Genomic DNA, 23,645 nt, shown 5'->3' with positions numbered 1-23,645 from the left:
AAGTAATACAACTTCCTGTTTTACAATGTGTAAAAGAAAATTCTGAGTTATGACACCATATATAAATAATGTAATTCCACAATCATTAATATGTGCATGAATAATCCCTTGACTTCAGTGACATTGTCCAGATTTTGTTGTACCATGAAAGAAAAGTGCTGAATTACTGTTAGGATGGAAATCATGCTAAGACATTCAAACACTGAAGATTAACTCAATGAAACATACAAACCTATTGATGGGATCATAGGTAGAATGAGAAAACCCAGGGTAGTCACATTATTCAACATAGTCATGAGAATGGTGGTTGTTTCTTCACCAATGGGGAATGCGCCCTCAACAGTTATCTCAAGAAAAAGTGGTATGGTGGAGTTGAGGAACAACCCAAATAAAACAACAGCGGCATATAGGCAATCTGTGGGAGAATCAAGAAAATATGCATAGGATATGGTTTCTTCTAATCGGGGCATTAAAATGTTTCTGATTCCATGTATGTGTTAATCAAGAACATGGTTTGCAAAATGTTCCTTTTCCTTTCAAAATAAGGCAGTGTGGAATAAAAAGATTGAAATTATCAAATGGATATGATTATAATAGTTGTGTAAAATGAGAATAGGAGTAGTGGTAGCTATCATTCTTAATGTAAAAGAAGTAGTAGTAGTAGTACAAATAAAATATATAACATAAAAATAACTGATCTCATAGGCCATACTACGCCTACACATGTAAGTTTGTATAAAATATCGCTACCTGATTTTCTTTTCATGGGAATTCGAAAAGAAGGTAATATCATGAAAACTCATATTAAGCTAGGCCAAAATTATGATGTAATTTCAATCCGTTTGTTTTTTAAATATTATTGAAACACTCACCTAGGTTGAAATTAATATATTCATTAACAATAAGAATAGCCCATGTTAGGCAAAGTGAAGATATTAGGATGAGGAACAGTAGGATGGGTTTCATCTTTCCAGCAAAATGATCTGCAAACCTAAAGCAAAAACACAAAGTTCACAAGTAAGTCTATTATGTAAGTTTATCATTTGCTCTGCACTAACATTAAGTCATGATTCTCAGTATAAAAAAAATAAATTGCACTTGAAAATATAATTCCATGATGATTATGGTAATTGTGATGGATGGGGTGGTACTGGTAGTCAAGTGGTGGTAATGATGATTATAATGTGATATGATGGTAGTGTTGACAACAATGATGATGATGGTGGTGGTGATTATGATGATGGTGATGGTTGTGGTGATTACGATGGTGGTGGTGATAGTGGTGATGATGATAGTGGTGGTGGTGATGGTGATTATGATGGTGGTGGTGGTGGTGATGGTGATTATGATGGTGGTGGTGGTGATGGTGGTGATGATGATAGTGGTGGTGGTGGTGATGATGATGGTGGTGGTGGTGGTGGTGGTGATTATGATGATGATGGTGGTGGTGATGATGATATTGGTGGTGGTGATGATGATGATGGTGGTGGTGGTAGTGGTGATGATGGTTAGTCCGCAGGTACAGACCCTGACCTGATTATTTCCAAGTAGATATGTGTATCAAAACCGCGATTGTTTCATTTCAGCAAGAGGCTATTCAGATTCAAACGACAATCCTCACAGAAAAAGGGGGTTTGTTGAGGATTGATGGTGCATGGTGACTGAGATAATCATTAAAGGGATGGTCCAGGCTGGAGATATTTATATCATAATAAATAGAGTAAAATTCACAGAGCAAAATGATGAAAATTTGATCAAAATCGGGTAACAAATAACGAAGTTATTAAATTTTAAAGATTTGCATTATTCCGGTGAAACAGTTCTAGGCATGTCTTTATGAATATTCATTAGGTGGCCTGATGATGTCATATCCCCACTTGTTCTTTCGTATTTTATTATATGAAATTAGGTTTATTCAAAATTTTATACCAAGAACTAAAACAATCGGATTGACAACTGATAAAGTGCATTATTTATTTATTGCTGTAACTTATTTTATCATAATGGAGACACATCATTTACACATGTATGAAAAATGAAACATTTCTGATTTCATGTAATAACATAAGAAAGAGGAAAGTGGAGATGTGACATCATCAGCCCACCTATGAATATTCATAACCATGTGCATATAACTGTTTTCACAAAATATTGATAAACCTTAAAATTCAATAACTTTGTAATTTTTTATCCGATTTTGATGAAATTTTCAGCATTTTTCTCTGTGAATTTTACTCTATTTATTTAGATGTAATTTTTTTCAGCCCGGACCATCTCTTCAATAGTCATTGTGTTTTAATCATCACCACTGGCGTAAATCCGTGTTGATGGGTGGGGGGGATGACTGAAATATTTTGGCATTTTTTTTGCAATCATGTTTTTAGATATGCAAGGAATTGTCATTGATATGTCCAAAGTGACGTACCGTGGGTCACGGCATTGGGGGGGGGGGGGTGGGGGCGCCAGCAAAATTTTTAAATGACTGAGTGAGTGACCTAATAGAGACATTTTAAGGACAATGTCATTAAACGGATATGTATCTCACTCATCAAATAATGCGAGCGCGAAGCGCGAGCTGAAATTTTTTTATATTCAAACCTAAAAAGGGACATTATAATCAAATTTGTGTAATCATGATAGGTACCTGTCTCGCTTAACAATGCGAGCGCGAAGCGCGAGCTGAAAACTTAGATAATTTAGACCTGAAGTGGGGTATTCTAAGTTTTCTTTGTAGGAATTAACCAGGACCATACGTATTTTATTAACCAAATGATGCGAGCGCGAAGCGCGAGCTGAAAATTTTTGATATTCAGATCAGAAGAAGGGACATTTTAAGGACTGATTTTAGGAATAAATGAAGAGCAGACATATCTCACCAATCCATGAAAAATGCGAACGTAATCACGGACAGGAAATGTTTCATATATACGAAGACCTTAACATGGGGCAATCACTTTTGAGTCATGAAAAAAAAGCATATGTCACTACATAAAACAATGATAACTCAAGTGCTAGGAAATATATTTGGTTTATATTGACTTGAAAACGGGATGTTTTGGTCCAACAGGATTATATATCTCGTTAAACAGACAATGCGAGCACCAGGAACAATTGAGACGTAGGCCCTGGGCAAATTATGTTTCATAAAGTTATGATAAAAATGTTTCTTATGTAATGTAACTTAACATAATTATAATATAATATAACATTATAATGAATAACATTTTCTTCTTTCCCACTACGTTTCTCTTCCTTTCTCCCTTTTTTCTCCTTTTCCCCCTTTCCCCGTTTTTTTTTTTTTTTGGTCAGCCGATGGGGGGGATGTGCCCCCCATGTCCCCCGTAGTTACGCCACTGTATGTCCATATGGCAAATACCCCTCCAATATTATTATTGATGATGGTTTAATGGTTTATTAGAGATTACATTCAAAAATTTTTGACATTCCATCTTAATCCCTTCCCAAAGACCCCAACATTGATGAATTGGAAGTATTTCGTTTGGAAATGGTGAACTGGCTCTTTATTTGCATTTTATGATTCAATAATATTATTTTAATTGTTAAGCGGTATTTTTGGAAGAATTTTCACCAATAAAACAATTATCTCTTGTGATTTTTTTTCATTTCTTGCGTAAAAGGTGGGGGGGATGTTTGTACAGGCCATCCCCCCCTCCTCGAAAAGTGGGGGGGATATATCCCCCCATCCCCCCGGGATTTACGCCAGTGATCATCACCATCATCTTATAATAAAATGTCTATCAACTAAACAATCAGGATTGTATATGATCATGCATGCTGTACAAATATGCAGTTTGAATAATAATGGCATCCCATTGGCTACTTCTATGAAATATGTACAAGTCATGAATAAGTTATTGCGGCCCAAGAAATTCATGGACTGAAGCAAAAATTGAGAAAATGGGGATCGGATGTTCTATATAACAAAAGTGTATCATTTCAAGCATCGCGATTTGTCAAAAAAGACGTCACATGACCTTCATGCAACTTCTTTACACCTTGCACTCCATGCAAGAAAAAGGCGTGCAACGAAAATTGGCATTGTGTGTTACGGCACATTTTGGTAAATTACCAAAATGTGTAATTTACCAAAATGTGCCGATAGTGCTTTTATGCCTGACATAATTTTTTGTCACCTAAGTGTGCAGTTATAACGTGATTTGCCTGCACATTTTGAACAATACGCACATTTTGGTAACAACTTAAAAAAACACATTTGACGGTTATGGAGTAAAGATTGATAATTATGGTATTGCGTTAGAGTCAAAGTCAGGGGTAGTATGTGTGTGTGTGGGGGGGGGGGTGATTTGCCTCTGCGTCCAATGTCCGTTTCGTCCAATGACAATATGTCGTCTAATGCTGTTAGGTCCAATATCCTTTCGTTCACATGGTTCAATAGTAATTTGTCCGTTAGCCAGTAAGTCTGAGAGCCACTTCGCCCAAATGCCACTTCGTCTAAGAGCCGCCCCCCTATTTGCGGAGCAAAAAAAAAGAAGAAAAAAGGGGGAAACAAAGGGGAAAAAAGAAAAAGAAGGGAAAAGAGAACAAGAGGAAGGCGAGTGAATAAAATAAATTGAGGGGAAGACTTCGAATATAAACAAAAAATCTTTAATGTCACTATATAAAATTGTCGCTTGGGCTTCGCGCTCGCATTGCCTGTTCGATGAAATACATTTCTTGCTCAATAGGCTGATATATGGAGCTTAGAATATCAAGTTTAGGAGTCGATGAATACAAATTATATTTCGACTCGGATATAGAACTTTCATTATTGTGTATGATGTAAAAATGTATCTTCATAAAGTGCTCTGTAAAAAAATGTTTTCCTTTGTTATGGTCTGAATATCAACATTTTCTGCTCGCGCTGCATGCTCATTTTTGTCAAGTATCTATTCTTTTCATGTATTACATAAAGTTCTCAAAATATCCCTTTTCAGGCCTGATTGTCAAAACGTATCAGCTAGCGATGCACGCTCACATTTTGATTGGTGAGTTATATTATATCGCAACTTAATTATAAAACAAACTACTTAAAAATCCCCGTTACATGACAGTTTATCGAAATTCTATTCATAATTACAAAAGTGCTTTAAATGTCCAGTTTAGATATCAACAAATTTCGCTTTCATTAGGCCTATTTCATTAATAACATTTTCATGAATTTCTAATAATGTTTTTTTTTCAAAATGGAATATCGACAAGTTTCATCTCGTGCTTAGGAAGAGGAATAGAAAGATAGCCATCATTTTTCATATCACGACAAAATGTCCTTAGAATGTCGGTCCTAGGTCAAAACTCAAAATAATAATAATGATGAATATCAGCTCTTTATTAAATGCGATCCATATCTACCTCAAAATTTTCCTACACAGTTCTTGAAATAGTGCTTAAATAGACCCTTTTCACATCGGAATATCAAATATTTTCATCTCGCGCTTCGCGTTCGCTTTATTAATTTTCATGATGAAAAAAGCTATTTAGAATGCCCAGATTCTAGGTCTAAATCTGAAACACGCGCACTCATGTTTATTCAGATACGCTCCTTGTTCTTTATTCAAATTATTATCCAGTTTCAGATCAAAACATAAAAAAATAACTGCTCGCACTTTGCGCTCGCATTATTAATGTAGGAAGACGCCCAATTACAAATCCTTTTCATGATTTACAAAACATGAATAGAGTGTCTCGAATTTTTCCGCTCGCGCTTTGCCATGTTTGCGCTCGCATCAATTGTTTATTATATACCTATCCTGTTCATGATAACAAAAAGCGCTTAGAACGTCCCTTCTTTAGGTCGGAATGTCCAAAAGTCTAATAATACCGTCTAAAATGCAAATGGTTCCGTAGTTTTGCTCCCTAACAATTCAAAATCCATGTCATTTTCATCATACTCTCTAGATTTGTAGAGTAATATATTCTAAAGACATTAAGATATTTAAACTATGGGGTCCATGTGCTCATTTTCAAATTATCAGTGTCCAAAGCATTGCGGGTTGGCTTGAAACAGCCCAAAATGCGCCGAAAACAAGCAAAAGTCTGTTAATACCGTCTAAAATGCGAATGGTTGCGTAGTCTTGCTCCCAAACATTGAAAATCCATGTCATTTTTATCATACTTTGCACATAGATACTTTAGCACCTGAATATTTCAAATATACAAAAATTGACATGGGCCCATGTGCTTGATTTTTTGCTATAGAGCTTCAAAGTTAACCCAAAATGGATGATGTTCTTAAGAATTGCGCATCCAAAAGAATTTGGCATTTTTAGACCTCACGAGATCACAACAATGAGTTTAAAGCTCTATTAATCAGTCAAAATCTATAAAGATTTCATCAAATTTTGCAATATGATTAATAATTGTATCCGTAAGATGGATAATTGATTTATATTGCTGTCAGTTGTTTGCTCATTGAAGTCTAACAACACTCTCAGTTCTTAGAAATTGCGGGAAAGATACTCAACCTCAAAAATTTCAAATTTCAATAACAAACTTGAGAAGTATAAGAAATGCTGCTCTTTAGTCATTACCCATGTCATTTTCACCAAACTTTGCAAAGTTGTAGAGGAATGTATACCTAGGAGGTGCAAACATTAAAAAATATGGGTTCATGTGCTTGTTTTCAAACTATCAACACTCTTATTAGAGCAAATTTGCTTCTTAAAACACCCGAAAACGCGCCAAAAGCTTTGTATCTATGTGAGGAAAAATTCCGAACCACTTTTCCATTTATTCAAACTCAGGGTCATATTCATCATACTTTGCGGCACTACAGAGAAACTATTTTGAAATTGTAGAGGAATAAAAAAAAAATGGTCCATGGAAAAATTCCAGTTTATTAGCTTAAAAAATAACACATCGGATCTGTAGTTAGTGCAGATAAGGAGAAAAATCAGCTCATAATTATTATTACCAACAGCTGATTAATCACCAGTTCATCCATTGTGACGTCAGCGCGCAGAGTGTAAAATATGCGCAGATTATGATGCGCACAAACATAACTGTGGAACGTCCTTAAATAAATGGAAATGCTATATGCATTATTGGTAACTGGGTGTGCACTTGCTTTAAAAATAATAATAATAATAAAATAAAAAAATAATAAATACATAAATACATAATAATTCAATATAAATGAATATGAATGAATAAATAAATGAATGGACAAATACATAATAGATAAATATTAATAGATGAAAAGATAAATGAATAAATGAATAATGACTAAATAAATAAATAAATGAATGAATAAATAAATAAATATCATTTCTCACTTACCTGCCAGTAAGCGCCCCTCCAACCAATGATGCCAAATTGGTGTAAAAACCCATCCAACCTGATGATGTCTAAGAATGGTTAAAAAGGTATACATTGCTTTACATTGTATGAAACTCAATAGTTGAGATTTGTTCTTGCATATATTTAATGAGTGGTGTACAGTACATAACATATAGGCCTATGGGTATCATGCAAAAAAATGAGAATAATGATGTAATAAGTTCATCTTTTTCGTATGTTTTATCTCAAAACCATATTACAATCATGTAAAAAGAATCCTTCCTCTTTGTGATAAAACTGATGACTTTACACATTTTATCTATAGTACAACCATTCTTACAGTAGAAAATGAAGATGCTAGCATTTCTTCCATAGAGTGATGAGCCGATGATGTCAAATAAATATAAGCTTTTAAAGTTGACATTGTGAAATACAACGCCAACTCCAAAATGCTATCGTATTTTGTTTCATTTTTCATCTGAATTCAATTAATTTACACTTTAATTGCCTGTTTAAATCTACTTTTCTTTTGCTGTATGGCTTTTTACATTACTACAGTTCTCTTTAATCTTTGATAGATTTTCCTAAAACTTTCGCCAATATTTTTGGTTATTTTTTCTAACATTTTTACAGTTATCTTTTTGATATGGTTAACTTCGTCTTTAACAAACTGATATTTACTTACTTGGCTGACTTTATTACCGAATATGGCTCCTAGCTGCGCTGTCCAACCGTAAAAGACACCAGTAATACATGCATAGGCAAGAGCTGGAATCCAGAATGATACTTCCCTATTAGAAAAAAAAATCGTAAGTGGTAATATGATTTTTGAGGGAGATGCTTGTCTACTTTTCATTATTTTTTTGTTCTTCTCGTATTTGACTGTACAATCTGATAAGATAATCATTTTCTTAAGATTTGAATGATAATCTATATGCTAAAGCATACAAATAAAAAAATACTAAATCACACTGGATGCCAAAATGAAATTACACCCATGGAAAACCTTTTAGGAGGTAGGTCTCATGGCCATCTATTGTAAAGAAGCTGAAAATATTCTATAATCACCGAATTGTAATGAAATTGATAACCATAAATGGCAACCTGCACTATTGCCACGATATCTTATCTGTATATACCGCACATGAAAAGAAGTTGAATACAACAATGTGGGAAATTATCATTGTCTTATCATGCTTATATATAGACAATCACAAATTGTCAACACGCGATGGTCATTAACAATACAGTAGATATATCAATTACAAAATAATTTTGTCATCATACACAAGAGAGGCATGTTTTCGGGATTTTAAGGAGTAGACGGATCTTAAACAAATGCTACTGGTCCTGAGGAGATAAAATAAAAGAAATGCATTTACAGATCGGGCAAAAGATATATAGGAAGTCAGGTTACATGCCTGTAAAGTGTTGTAAAAACCCACTATTTTAAGGAACCTTTTTTGCATTGGCTTGAGGATGGCTTTCTTACTTTTTTTCATTACTCAACCCGATGTTTAACAAGATTAGCTTAAATAAATGATCAACAAATTAGATGGAAAATTATTGTCTTATCTATTAATCTGATAGTATTGGGTTAATAATTACTAATTTTACAAATTTAACCATTGGGTAAAATATCACAATATTTATACTGGGCATTCGGTTACGAAAAAAAAGTATATGTATTGAATTTTAGTTACTTGAGTAAAGCAATAATCCCAGCTTTCATATCTTCTCTCTCTCTCACAGCTGAAGCCGATGGTGGGGTAAGAGGTTTTGCAGGAAAGCGAACCAAAGCTAATAAATAGACTGCAGCAGTTACTCCAAATTCTAAAAAAAATTACGAGGAGAAACTTTTACTTATCAAATTTATTTTCAACTGTTAGCATATAGGTCTATACTGTATATATAGTTTGTTCCATAAAAATAAAAAGAAACCGAGAAACAAGGGCCAATTTTTGATAAAAATGCAACTCACAACGAAAAAATTCACTCCAAAATGAAGGTTATTTGGGCTATAAAAAAAGCCAAAAAATATATACATGTATATATAAAAAGATTAAGAATAAGGGTTTTCGCCCAAAAATGGTAATTATTGTTAAATTTATAATGTCCAGGGGCCCATAAAACACTCTGGCAAATTCTTTGCCAGAGTTTTTTATGGCAAAATTTTTATGCATCGGGTCCCAGGGGTGCTGCCTATACTGGTGTATAACACACGCACCCCCCCCCCCAACAAGTCTTAACCCCACTTCCCATGCACGGCCATGCAGTTGTCGCTCAGTGAGAACAGAGAAAAGGGGAAAACGAGAAGAGAATGTATAGAAGAAATAGGAGGAGGAGAAGAAGAAGAAGAAGCAGAAGACAAGTGAAATAGGTGGCGAGGAGTTAGAAAGTAGAAAAAGTTCAGGTCACCAAATTAAAACAACAATTCCACTCGCATTCAATTGTCTGTTTACCGAGATACATATCACTGTTTTCGAGTCAATTATACAAAAATGTCTGATTTCATGATTTGAAAAGTGCTCAAAATATCTGTCAGTATATCAAATACTTCAGCTCGCGCTCGCATTATTTGATTAATGAAATATGTATCCTCTTCATGTAATCCTATACAAGTAGACATTAAAATGCATGTGTTGAGGTCAGAATGTCCACATTGTCACGCTTCTCGCTAATCATGAGATACCCATTATGATTACAAAAAGTATTCATAATGTTCTGTTTTCATGAAATATAAAAAAGTCAACTCGCGCTTCCCGAAGACATTTAGTCTTCATAAAATAATGTGGACATGTAAGTAATCGTCAGTCTTCAGGAATATGATAATATCCCCCAATTAAAAGATCTTTTTGCTCGGAAAATGCCCCTCCTTTTTTAATGGCAATACTAGATTCACTAGCGTACCTAAGGGGGAGCAGGGGGGCAGACTGCCCCCCTGACGAGTCACAAGCAAAAAAAAAGGAAGCGAAAAAAGGGAAAGAAAAGAGAGAAAGGGGGGGGGAAAGAAGAAAGAGTTTAAGAGAAAGGAAAACAAAAACTGGACTGCAGACTGTCGGAAAAAATGATAAACTGTCGGGCACACGGGGCTGTTCCAACTGATTCGGTTTTTTACTTCCACCATCTTTGTCGGTAAATGTCAATTAAACTGTACACTTTTATCGGTAAATTGTGATTTTTACGCAATGCGACTTTTAGAGCTCTCTGTACCGATAGTGAGGACGGACTGGGCTGACCAGGGACAGGAAAAATGTAGAGAACAACTTTTAGGTAATATAATCATAACAATAAAAGATTCGCTCGCGCTACGCGCTCGCATCAATTTTTTAGTTGGATACCTAAGATAAATGTTTAGTTTTCAGGTTGAAATTTTCAGCTCGCACTTGGCGCTCGCGTCAATTAATTAGTTAGAAACCAATTTGTTCACAGTTACAAAAAGTGCTTATAATATCCAGTTCTTAGGCCGGAATTTCAAATATTTCAGCTGGCGCTTTGTGCTCATATATAACTGTTTAGGTATATCCATCCTGTTCATAGTTAAATGAAGTGCTTAGAATTTCCGGTTTTCAGGTCGGAATATACAAAATATATCATTAGAAACTAATTTGTTCACGGTTACAGAAATTGCTTAGAATATCAAGTTCTTAGGTTGGAATATCAACAATTTCAGCTCGAGCTTCGCACTCGCATAAAATTCCATCTTGTTCATAATTTAATGAAGTGCTTAAAATGTAAAGTTTTCATGTCGAAATATCAAAAAATTTCAGCTCGCGCTTCGCGCTCACACCAATTAAATGTTTTTAACTACCATCTTGTTCATAGGGTTTTTTTTAAAGGTGCTTAGAATGTCCAGTTTTAAGGGGGTTATATATCAAATTTTCAGCTCGCTCTTCGCGCTCGCATCAATTAATTTTTCAGTTAGAAACCAATTTGTTCATGGTTACTAAAAGTGCTTAGAATATCCAGTTCTTAAGTCGGAATATCAAAAGTTTTAGCTCGCGCTTCGCGCCCGCACGACTGTTTAGATACCCATCCTGTAAAACTGCTTAGAATGTCTAGGGTCCAGTATGGAATATCAAAATTTTTAGCTCGCGCTTCGCGCTCGCATAATTTATTAAGGAAGATACCCATCCTTTTCATAATTAAGTGCACAAAATGTATCGTTTTGGGTCTAGATTTTCAGGAAAAAATTCAGCTCGCGCTCGCAATTATTATTTTAGTGTAAATTGTTAGGCACGTGTCATTGAAAGTAAAGACTTTTTTGGGGTGGGGCTTGTCATTTTTTTTGTAAACAATAATGTCCCCCTTGAAAATCTGCCCCTGGGTTGGATACAGATGAGTTTTGGTCGTCGGACGTTAGTAATCGGTACTGATATCTGTCGGTAATCAAGGTCCTCCACCCCCCCCCCCCCCCCCCACTGGAAAAGGCCTATAGCTATACCCCTTACACATTCATCTGGTTATTACCGCCCCTTCTTTCTATCCTATGTACCCGATCCCTTTGTCCGCCTATCTATCTTTTTCCAATTTCAATTCCCTCAACCTTCTGACATTCCTGCCAGTGAGAGTGATTTTCCCCATATCTAGTGATATATCATGTTACTGTCGCATATATTTTCACGTTCATATTTATTTTTTATGAGTGAATGGATGCATTTATTTTTGTTTTTGACTGTGTATATGAAAATAAAACAAATGCAAATCAATACATGAATACAACTGATTTCAATGCCAAATACATATTTTATAACGTCTCCAAATGAGCAGAATTGGGAACATAATGTAACACCTTCAAAGATGAATAAAAAAAGTTTTTTAATATAAACATTGCAATTACCACTTGATTAGAAATATATCGATCACGATCCAATACATTTCATTTCTGGAATGATATACCAAAAAAGAATTAATTTCGACAATAAAGTGCAATCGCCCGATAGCAAATATCAGTAGTAGCAAGATCCCAACTGTATTATCGGGCAGCCCCAAGGTAACCTTTCCCACCTTCAGTGCCACTTCCAGACCTACACATCCAAACGTGTATATATGGGGGTGGGCTGCAAAATGCAGGGCAACGAGGACTGCGAGGTGCCCAAATATCCTCGTATGTTGGTAATTTTATGACCGAATGTACAATTTCTGCACGTTTCACATTATGTAAAAAGGCTCGCAAATTCAAAACTGAAGTTGATATTCGGGCAATGATTATCAGCCCCCCTTGAAAAAATTGTGCCTATACGTCCATGCCTACTACCCCCCCCCCCCCCACCGTGCTCATCATCCTTGTCACTTGCCCCCCCCCCTGACGAAATATGCTAGGTACGCCACTGACTAGATCCGTCCATGCATAGGATAGATATATTGACAATTGCCAAGGAAAGTGAGAACCTACAGAGTAAGGATAATCATCTCAGGTAAAAGCAAGGGCTAAACTTGGGTCTAATTGTAATGAACAACGAGCAGTGGAATTAATGACGGCACACTTCATTAGACAGTAATATGAACATTATGTTGATCATTGAGTGAATATATTGTAGGTCATGTGAAATGGTAAACAGCTGGAATCTGTCTGTTTAGAGGAGTTTTTAAATATATTTATACTTTTTTTGTTTCTCCTGCCTACTACACATAGTGGTGCTAGACATAGTCCAAAGGAACAACCCACGAAACAGAGACTGAACGTTACTGAAGCCATCGGTCTCGTGAAAAAATAAGCATATATTGTATGATTATATACATATTTGTAACTATGATAATAGTTACAAGAAATATTGCGAACTTACCAATATACATAAGATTTCGAATTTCCTGAAGATGCTTTTGTATTTCATCATCATCTGTATAAAAGGGAAATTATTAATATAATGAATAATCTATGATATAAATATATCACATCATCAAAACATCGACATTCTCAATATCCCGCATTACCGATAATTCTCATTTTAATACTTCATTAATGAACCATGAACCACATAGTTATATGAACTTGCGTTATGAATGAATGAAACTGCTTAAAAGAAAATCATATCTACAATACCATAAAAAGCCATACCTATGTAATCATAGTAATATTCGTCAGAATGATTTCCACTAGGAGTAAGTGGGGATCTGTGTAAGAGAAGGATTTGAAGAAATAAATACATGCTAGCACAACTCGCCCTTAAATCAGGCTACAGTATTGGACGGGTTGATAACCAAATAATTGACTTTGATTTTGAAAGTAACTTCTGGAAAACAAAGGTGAAAAATGAATGTGGATAAAAGGATTGATCCAGAACTCATTACATATTCTAGATATACTTTCACCCATATTTGGTCCCGTGATTATGAGACACAGAATTACAGACCTTGGGCAGCATTGTGTGTAAATACTGAGGCACTTAGCTTGATTAAAGTCCACAGGATTAGTGGAGGAAAGCTAGCCCAAAATATTTCCAAGGTTAATAAAAGCTAAATATTGTTTTATCTCCACAACCGATGAATGTTTCTGTAATTTCAACATAAGTTTTTACTATTGGTAAGAACATACATTGAGCAGTAAATATTGGCCTTATGCACCTTCAAGACAGCTAGATTGAAACCATCTAATATCAGTGAATATGGAAAACAATCTCACTCTCATATATTCTCCCGTCTATGCCCTGACAAAACATTTTTTTCCTGTACGGAATTTCTGGTGACAGCGGTGGGATGTAATCTGTCGATTAAAATAATTGGGATGGATCACCACAACCCAATGAATTTTAATCATCCATCAGAATCATGAAAATTGTATCCCACACAGTTCTGAAATCAAGGAGGTACAATCATTCAGAGCTGAAAATAAAATGATGCGACGTGATGCATTGCCTTGATGAGCAGGCCTAATCATGTAGAACATTGTGTCACTAAAGATGACCATTGGTCGTTAATGAATATACCTTAGTCGTAAATTATAGGTTATTTTCCCTTTAAAGAGACGTTTTCATAAAATTGATTTTTTTTGTGTGTGTGAGTTTAATAATGTCCTTTTTTTTCTTGTGAAACAAACATACAAACCCTGTAGTTGGACTATGGATTTCTGTCACAATGAGTGGTCCAATGATAAAGGAGCCTGCAAGGCCAATGTATGGAGCTGTTGCTGCTATGGCAGTTGCAGTGGTACGTTCATTTGTTGGAAACCAAGTTGCAGATATGGCTGTGACTGCTGACATCAGAACTGGCCCAGACAATCCTATAAATATGTGCCCAATGTTCATTGTCCTGAATTGCAAATATATAATTTGTGATATTGTGTTTTTTCTGCAGTGTACTCCGATATCAATACATTAACGATTTTTGCATAATATCTAAACCAACAGCTAACATCATTTTTCAGAATAGGTCCATTTTTCGGAGCACTTATTGGCATGAAAATCCGGATAAGCAATTTTATAAAATACAATTATAATTCTTCCGTATTTCTCCAATATCTTCAATAAATATTTGACCTGGTGATTACCTGTTAAAGTGAAGTACGAGTGACAATACAAGTAACAGTAGGTCATCATAATTATGTCAATTTAATCTTTCAAAATAATGTATGGGGATTTTACTGCTGTTATTAGTCTGTGACATGTGTGGTAAAAAGAGCAAATGCAGTACTGTGTGAAATAAAGGTTCATGAATGGATAGTTAGTTAAAAACAGAACAGGAGGACTAAGGCAACTATATATAGATGGTGCTGTTTCAGGGGTAAACTAGTTTTGAAGTTGCAAGAAAAACGTATGAGATCTTTCTTATTGTTTATACCATTTCATCATACAGACTGGTGCTGGAATACACCTTATACCACATCCCATAACGAGAAGTCCACCAGAGACTAGAACCGACACACGGAGTCCTGAAAAATGCAAAAACAAACCACAATTTGACATTTGTTTCGTTTATTTCTTATTTTTTGTATAATTAATTATTTCTATCACACAATATATAGATTATATTGGGAGTTGGAGAATCATTAAATGTATAATAGAAACGTGCTTAATAGTGATTATTCTCTCTCCCTTTTGCTATCACTGTCTATCTCCCACTTACACACACACACACACACAAACGCACCCTCACCTTGACATAAACATATCGAATACGTTTTGATAACCCTAAACAGATATATCACATGATTGCTTTTAATAATATAATTGAATTGAGAGGAATCATTTTACATTATACCGGAAATTATTGCATCTCATATTATTTAAATAAATTATATATTTACCATGTATTGATTTATTGTTACATCCAATTGAAACCTTCATGTATATATATTAATATATACGGGAAAATGCATTACATTTCCTTAAATATAGTACATTGATTTGAAATTAGGTGTTTAAAGCACATTAACTATAAAGTCACTTTATTTTGATGCAGAGCAGTTTTTTGTTATAATAAAATGACAAAATGTTCAGCTGTATACCTCTCCATGTTTGTTACAGCTCTTCTATATACTGACAGACTTACCTTGGCCTCAACAACCACTCAATTTTCTGAATTGCTCTTTATTATGAGATACTGGAATGAAGCGGGTAGGTATTGTGAGCCTCATATTTAGTGAATCAAATTTATGATTTTTTCCTTCAATGGAAGCTAGTGATAGCTATTTATTCCTGTATGTACTATGAATAATCTGATGATATGTCTGTATGGTTGAGCGCTGGAATCATTATGTAAAGTCAATCTTTATTCAAACTTCAAAGGTATGTTTACAACCAACATTCCCAGTACTGGTGTCAATTTGAATTTTTTAGCTGTGTAAAAGGAGCCATGTCCACCATGCTATGGAAGTGTCGTTAAAAACTACCTTTCTCATGGAGAAGATTATTCTGCCATCAAATTCCTACCAGTCACATTTAAAAACAATAATAATGTTGGGTCAATATGACAACTTTTTTGTGCGATGCCCTCCCCCCCCCCCCCCCCAAAAAAGGGAATAAAATAAAAAGAATAATATGTATAAAAAATTATGATAAACCGAAATGAGATGAAAAAATATATAAATATATAGATATACTTAATGGAAATAAGAAAGTGCCAGGTAAAAAATGGCAGAGGTAAAAATGGCAAAGGTAAAAATGACAAAAGTAAAAATGGCAGAGGTAAAAATGGCAAAGGTAAAAATGGCAGAGGTAAAAATGGCAGAGTTAATATTGACAGAGGTAAAAATGGCGTAGGTAAAAATGGCAGAGGTAAAAATGGAAGATGTGATAATGGCAGAGGTAAAAGTGGCAGAGGTACACTGTTTAAAAAAAACATAAGATTTTACAGAAGAAAAATTAAAAACAGGTTTTACAGAAAAAAGTAACTAAATCATTCTGTAAATTGTTATAACAGGAGGGTTTTTTTACAATTTTTCTACGATTTTACAGAACAGGTCTGTTTTAAAAAAGAGGAAAACGGTTTTATTACAATAAATTTGTAAGGTTACTCGCACAAAATACCAATTTTCTGTAATCTTATACAAATGCATTTAAGATTACACAGTGTAGTAAGATTACAGGTGTTCCCCAGACTCTGCTGCAGGAACTTTTGATTTTTTAAGTAGAATTTTTCTAAAAGCGTAAAAATGGCGGAGTTGAAAATGGCAAAGGTAAAGATGGCAGAGGCAAAATGAAAGAGATATGGGGTGCTGGTTTGTTAAAAAGCCGAAAAAAAAGTTTTCACTCCAAAATGAAAGGGGATTTGGTTAAGGGGGAAAATGACCAAAAAAGGATTTATTCCAACTAAATGAAGTTCATTTAGGTCAGAAAAAAATTACAACAAAAATGATAACAATTATATACTAAACAATTTTTTTTCTTCTGTCCAAAAATGATAGAGATTTGTGTCAAATCTCTACATTTTAGCATACCAACCTAATTACCAGGAGGGTGCTGCTTATGGTGTACAAAATACCCAACAGCACTCCCGCTTCCAAGGGTTATAATCATCAAGGCGTTTATATTCAATATCATATTGGATGCAGTGGTAAAGGTCCAAGGTCTTCTTTTATTCAAAGAATCTGAACCAGATCGACCCCAAATTGGTTCACTAGTCAAAACAAGATTATTATTGATTTTCATTATGAGTTACATATTCAGTGCCGAGCCTGGGAATGCATGCTTATTGTCATTCAAATATTTAAAAAGAATAGTACAGACGACATTATAAATAAGGTAACCACAATCGTTTGTGACAACTTTAACGTCTATGATTTTCCCTCTATATATTTTTCCCCGCCCCCAAACCCTCTCTGTCTCTCCACCTCTCTCATGTCTACTCTTCCTCCTTTTTTATCAGTAAACATGGCAAAGCTTATTACCTTTGTACCTTTTCCGTTCAGCAGATTCACTACTTTTGTGTCAATATTTCTTATTATGCTTTTTCTCATGACCAGAACATAGGCCTACACTCTGAGTTTAACAAAACGATCGGAAATATAAGAAGTAACATGAAGAAATATATTATTTTTGCAAGAAATTTCGATTGTATTGTGTCCAATCTTCCCATTAATGTGAGCGAAACACATCGCAAAAACAGTACAACCAATCAAAATGCGAGCGCGCAGCGCCAGCTGATATGATTTCAGACCTGAATAGGGATATTTTGAGAACTTATGAAATACACGGTAATTGGTACTTGGTACTTGGTAAATAATAATGCGAGCGCGCAGCGCAAGCTCAAAATTTTGATATTCGGACCATAAAACGGACATTTACGGAGCACTTTTTAAATCAAACATGGAAGCTCGATGTCCGACCTGAAATATGTTTGTATATTGACTTCAAAACTTTATATTTTAAGCTCCATATCTACTTATTGAGCAAGACTGTATTTCATCGAACAGGCAATGTGAGCGCGAAGTGCGAGCGAAAATTTATATGGTGACATAAATTTTTTTTTTCCAAGTCATCCCCCTCACCTTATTTTATTCACTCGTCAACCTACTCTTATTTTTCCTCTTCTTTTTTATATTTTGCTACGCCAATGGGGGAAGGCGGGCCCCTCGCCTCCCCTGGATCCGCATATGGCTACATACTTGATATAAAGTTAGGAAGCTCTAGAGATCATATTCGAATATTCTAAAAGCACAGAGAGAGTGAAAATATAACATTCATGTACATGCTTACATAACATTTGATTGTTCTACTGCCCTTTTCAGGTTTTTTTTATTCCACTTTCCATAATTGCTTTATCCTAAAGTAGTAAGGAAAAACTCGTAAACTTAGAAGAATTATGTTTAATATTTACATGTAATGTTGTGAATGCCGAAGAAGGCTATTATATTGTTACTTCTGGTAGCCAACTACGTACTACTTTCCTGATTAATATGAAAGACAACATTAGTATTCTTTTTCTTTCCTCGCTTCTGTGTTCTACTTTGAACATGCTAACCCTCTGAGTACTTCTTATGAGTTGTATGTATAGAATATTTGTCTTTGTTCTTATTTTTTTCTATATTTAGTATTATAGCAGTAAATAAAATCAATGATTTGAAACTTATTTAATTTCATTTCTAACTTGTATCTTTTGTTGATGAACAGTACTCTTCATTTTTCTCTCTCCTCATTTCTGTATTTTTTTCAACTTTTTCCCCTTCTGTCTTCTGTTATCCTTTTTTTCTCTCTCCTCTCTTGGAATTCTCTGCACCCTCCTCCTTGCTTCGCCCCCTTTCTCTTTCCTCTCTCTCCTTTCTCCCCTCTTCTCCTTCCTCTTTCTCTCCTTTCCTCCCTCTCTTTCTCTTTCCTTTTTTCTTTCTATTTCTTTGTCTTTTTCCCTCTCTCCCCTTCTTTTCTCTCTCCTCTCTTGGAATTCTCTGCCCCTCCTCCTTGCTTCTTCCCCTTTCTCTTTCCTCTCTCTCTCTCTCCTTTCTCCCCTTTTCTCCCTCCTCTCTTTTTCCCCTCTCTCACTCCTCTTCCTCTTTTTTTTTTTTTTTTTTTTTTTTAACTGCTTCTTTTTCTCTTTTTTTGCCGTTTCTCTCCTATTTTTCTCCAGGAATTATTTGTTGTTGTACTGTTTCAGGTTTTGAATTTATATGGTTTGCAATTAATCTCCTCATGTGCAATATCAACATAGTGCTTGAACTTCTTCCAGGGAGTCTATATCCTCAGCTCTACTTTTCCTTTTTTTTGTGCTCGATTCAATTACTACTTTACTTACATTTTAGTGACCATCGTTAAATGTCTGTTTTGTATAATGAGTTTTTTATTCTTAAGGTTGCCTCTTATTCTCTTTCCAATTTCCACCTCTTACTTTCCCTTTTCTTTTGTCTTATCCCTACTTTCTTTCCCTTTTCTCATCCTTTTCCTCTCCTCTCTCATCTGTCTTTCTAATCTTTCACTCCCCCTTTTCTTCATTGGTGACACTTTGTAGTAATTATGTTATGGCCTTTGGTATTTACTTATGATACATTTCTTTTTCATCTGTATGAACCTGTATTGTGTTTAATATTTATTTATGTTTACTTTATATTTTATTTTGTTTCTATTTGTACCTGTAAACATTCACTCATTTCAGTCTTTGACTGCTTGTGATTGTATTTTGATAGTTGCAATAAAATCCAATATATCATTTATTTTTTTAACTAATGTTCTGTATGAAATGAAGTGTAATTAGAATGTTATTAATGATAACAAAGTACAAATCGAAGAGTGTCTAATCCTCATGAATTGATTACCCTCCCACTGTTTTCACAGTGTTGACAAATTATGAATGCCTGACAATAATTATTCTTATGCCTTTGGAATCTTGATATTGAGTCTGTTATTGATGCATATAACGTATCAGTGGATGCATCAGTGTTTGTTTTATTCTTTTATTTTTCCAAAAGAGGAATGCCTACTCATCTTTCTGCCCTTTATAGCTGTGTATGGATATATACCTCATTTGAATTTTGAATTACTTTGATTTTTTTTTTATGAAGCACTGACTAGCACCTGGAAATATACTAACCTTTTCGACTTGTACTTCGTAATTGAACTGCAAGTAAATTGTAGTTTATTTCATTTGCATAATTTGGGAATTTTGCGGTCACCTGCATGCCCATGTATTCAGAGCCGGAATGTACTCATGTGATTGTGTGCCATGCTTACAGTGGCGGATCCAGGTGAGGGGCGCGGGGGCGAGCACCCTTCCAAAAGAATTTTACGGCGCCAAAGGCACCGCTGAAAAAAAACATACTAAAGAACCTTCGCTGATTAAGAATAATCGGAAATGCTCAGAAATGCAATCTTGTCATTTCGATCACAGATAAAAATTGAATTCTAATTCAATCTTTACCTTATGATTTGATATGAGAAAAAATGATTGCGTCTCACATAATTAAAAGAAAATAATGACACCTAAATAAATTGCAATCCAGCCCTTCTTTCTAAAAAGAAAAGAAAAGAAAAGGAAAAGGCTTTTAGCGCTCGCTCGCTATACTATAGCTCACGTTTTAAATATCCCAACCAATGACACTTTTCCTTTAATGTATTTTTTAAGGAAACATATCATTTTCGACTCGCTCGCTTCACTCACTTGCAAAATGAAATTGGATTGTAAATACTTGAAAGAAAATTGTTGTTTTCCTTTAAGAAATGTCACTTTCCTCTGCATTATTTGTAACAATATAAGTACGGTTACAATTGCAGAGATATTGTCAATATAATAATTTCCTACCCTGCATGCTTATTTAGTCTTTACTTCAGGTTTGAATCGAATCAACCACCATTTCCCAGCGGTTGGTGTTATGCGGCATCAGTTATTCCCCAACCGCGAAATGGATCGACCACCATGATACTACTCTGCTTGCAGGCCAGAATAGCAAATAAAATCGACTCGTCCATCGCGCTCGAATTATTTTTCTGTGTCTCTGTTGTTGCTCTTTTCAGTGAATCTTTTTGTCCCCTTAAGCCAAATAATATTGCATCGTTTGATTAAACGACAAAGGGAACCCTTCCACGATTTTCTGACGTGAACAACAAAGTTTTTACGATTTTTGTTTGTTAAGGCGCTGCCTATACGCAAAAACATGGGCGCCTCTCGACCCACACCCTTTGTCCAAATATGGATCCGCCTATGGCTCATGAAATTATGTATTATTCTATGTTTTGAAATGTAGACGTTTTTACTCTATACTTTAAACGGAATCCTAATTCGGGTTCACATCACATATGAAAATAAATATCAGAGTTAGATAAAACTAATAATAATAATAATAATTCTTTTCGTACTGACCCTTTGCATGAAGCAGCCATGAAAATAGTAATGCCGAAGGAAGGAATGAAAAGGGTCCCCAATTAGCCAGCAGCGCAAACTGCCCTGGACCCCATTGCAAAACGATGGATGCTATATGCAAACAAAAACGAAACAAAACAAAGAATGCAGAATGATTGAAAACAAGAACGTAAAAATGACTACATATAGACTGATCTAGAATAAAAGATTGACCTTTGTGATTGAAAAGAAAAACCTTCCATAAAATTTTTGTTATAATATCCAGATATTGCAAAAAAAATTGCGAAAATTGTACAGGCCATTTAATTGCCTCTCACAACTTAATGCCGTTCAAAGTGAATCGAAACAATATGATGAAGGCTTGCGAACGTAGCGAGTTTGAGATTTAGGGTTCGCAAAAGGTTGCAAGGAAATTCATCTACAGTTTTAATTGTTGCAAACAGTATTTGTTGTGGCAGTGAAACATTTCTTCTTGTCGCATAGAAATTTTAAACATGTTCAAAATTTCTCTGCGACAAGAAAAGTGTAACAATGTTTCCGAGTTTTCTTGGAATCTTTTACGAACCTCTTGAAACCGAATCCTGGGGATTTCTCAAATTAGCAACGTTCGCAAGTATTCGCTGGGTCATCTTCTTGACTCTCAACCCTCCATGCCAAAGTCAATTATATTATATGCATAGGCGGCGGAAGCGGGGGGGGGGGGGACGTGTCCCCCTGGTGGGGGGACGATCCCCCTAAATTTTTTGTTGATAACCTTTTTTTTTTTTTGCTTGTCAATTTTGTTTCCTGCGTCCCCCTAAAATTTTTGGTCGGATAATTTTTTTTTTTTTTTTTGCTTGTCAAAAAATTTGGTGGTCCCCCTAAATATTTTGGCTTCCGCCGCCAATGAATATATGCTTCATTTTTTTGAAGTAATGAGTTCGATAAAATATTCATTGTCATTATTCATCTTCTTCTTCTTCTTCATCTTCTTCTTATTATTATTTTTATCCTACCTGATTCAAATTCATTATTACCTGTGTTCTCTATAGGTCCCCATGTATTCCAAGTACACAAATACAGGAGGGCTATGACTGAGAAAAGTATGAGAATATACCACCTCTCTCTGTAAACCACATAGTCCTTGTTCTGTGATTGGGCATCGGCCACAGGGGTTGTCTGGAGACTGCATTCATCATCAAGAAGACGTCTTCTTTCGCTTCCATTTTCCTTAAGCATGTTAGACATGGTTCATAGTTAGGATATCCCTTCAAGTTCCTGATTATTGTTGTTTGTCCTACATCAGATAAATAGTCAAAGACTGACCTTCAGTCCTATTTAGAAATGCCGTAAAGGACTTTGAGTCTATTCAGATATAAATACAATTAAAACCACACTATCCTATTCCTAGTACATTATTTTCTGCACTATTTCTGAGTATATAAGTTGTATGCATATACACTCACTTCCAAGAGTATGCAGTGAACGAACCAATGGCGTGAGAGAAATGGCATAATGGTAATGTTCTGCGAGGCCTGAGGCGTCAACCCTGGGGGAGCAGCTACTAACTAATGAAAATATTAGGGTATAACGTTTTGCCTCCCCCCAATAAATTCGGATGTGCAAAAATGAAATAAGATTGTAATGTTACATAGAAGTCGGCAAGCGAGATCGAGATACACAACTCGTTCTTTATTTAAAATCGTGTTTATATATATAATAACATATGTAGCAACATATGCACATATACATACATACACACACTTACACACCCATACATATATATATCTTCTTGATGATGAATGCATATATATATACATACATACATATACACGCACATACACACACATACCTATACACACAATATATATATCTTAATGTGGAGTAATTTTACCTGGGTCTTTCGGGCTGAAGTGTGTAGTGTCGTGTGTTCGGTTTCTGGTGTGACATTAGGTGTCTTGGAGCGTGACTTAAGTTCATTAAATCGGAAAAGGTATCGGTCGATTCGAGGTCATACCATGGTCATACATTGTTATCTCGTAAAATAAGATGTCCATGCCTGGAGCTATGAAATACGAAAGATTACATTATAAAAAGAAATTATATACAAGCAAATGATGCAAACACGACTTCAAATTATAATGCAGTAT

At 35.0% G+C, this 23,645-nt stretch overlaps 1 protein-coding gene across 2 annotated transcripts in view; it reads right to left on the bottom strand.

Annotated features, from left to right (window-relative positions):
* The window catches only part of LOC129255542 (solute carrier family 49 member 4 homolog), a 25,210-nt gene extending 1,565 nt beyond the window's left edge, over positions 1-23,645 (bottom strand). Inside the window, exons 1-12 of one of the 2 annotated variants that reach the window (XM_064097236.1) lie at positions 23,390-23,645; positions 22,533-22,792; positions 21,517-21,627; positions 15,073-15,163; positions 14,341-14,544; positions 13,355-13,410; positions 13,083-13,136; positions 9,000-9,129; positions 7,982-8,087; positions 7,297-7,364; positions 873-991; positions 233-415 (exon numbers count right to left, since the gene is read on the bottom strand). In XM_064097236.1, coding sequence (XP_063953306.1) covers positions 233-415; positions 873-991; positions 7,297-7,364; positions 7,982-8,087; positions 9,000-9,129; positions 13,083-13,136; positions 13,355-13,410; positions 14,341-14,544; positions 15,073-15,163; positions 21,517-21,627; positions 22,533-22,743 — 1,333 coding nt within the window. In that variant the 5' untranslated portion in view covers positions 22,744-22,792; positions 23,390-23,645. Of the gene's footprint in view, positions 1-232; positions 416-872; positions 992-7,296; positions 7,365-7,981; positions 8,088-8,999; positions 9,130-13,082; positions 13,137-13,354; positions 13,411-14,340; positions 14,545-15,072; positions 15,164-21,516; positions 21,628-22,081; positions 22,184-22,532; positions 22,793-23,389 lie in introns of those variants that run through there. The other variant, XM_064097237.1, reaches the window with a different exon arrangement.

Source organism: Lytechinus pictus, chromosome 3 (assembly GCF_037042905.1).
Source record: "Lytechinus pictus isolate F3 Inbred chromosome 3, Lp3.0, whole genome shotgun sequence".
In the NCBI taxonomy this organism is placed as follows: Eukaryota; Metazoa; Echinodermata; class Echinoidea; order Temnopleuroida; family Toxopneustidae; genus Lytechinus; species Lytechinus pictus.
This window is presented reverse-complemented; position numbering and strand designations above follow the sequence as displayed.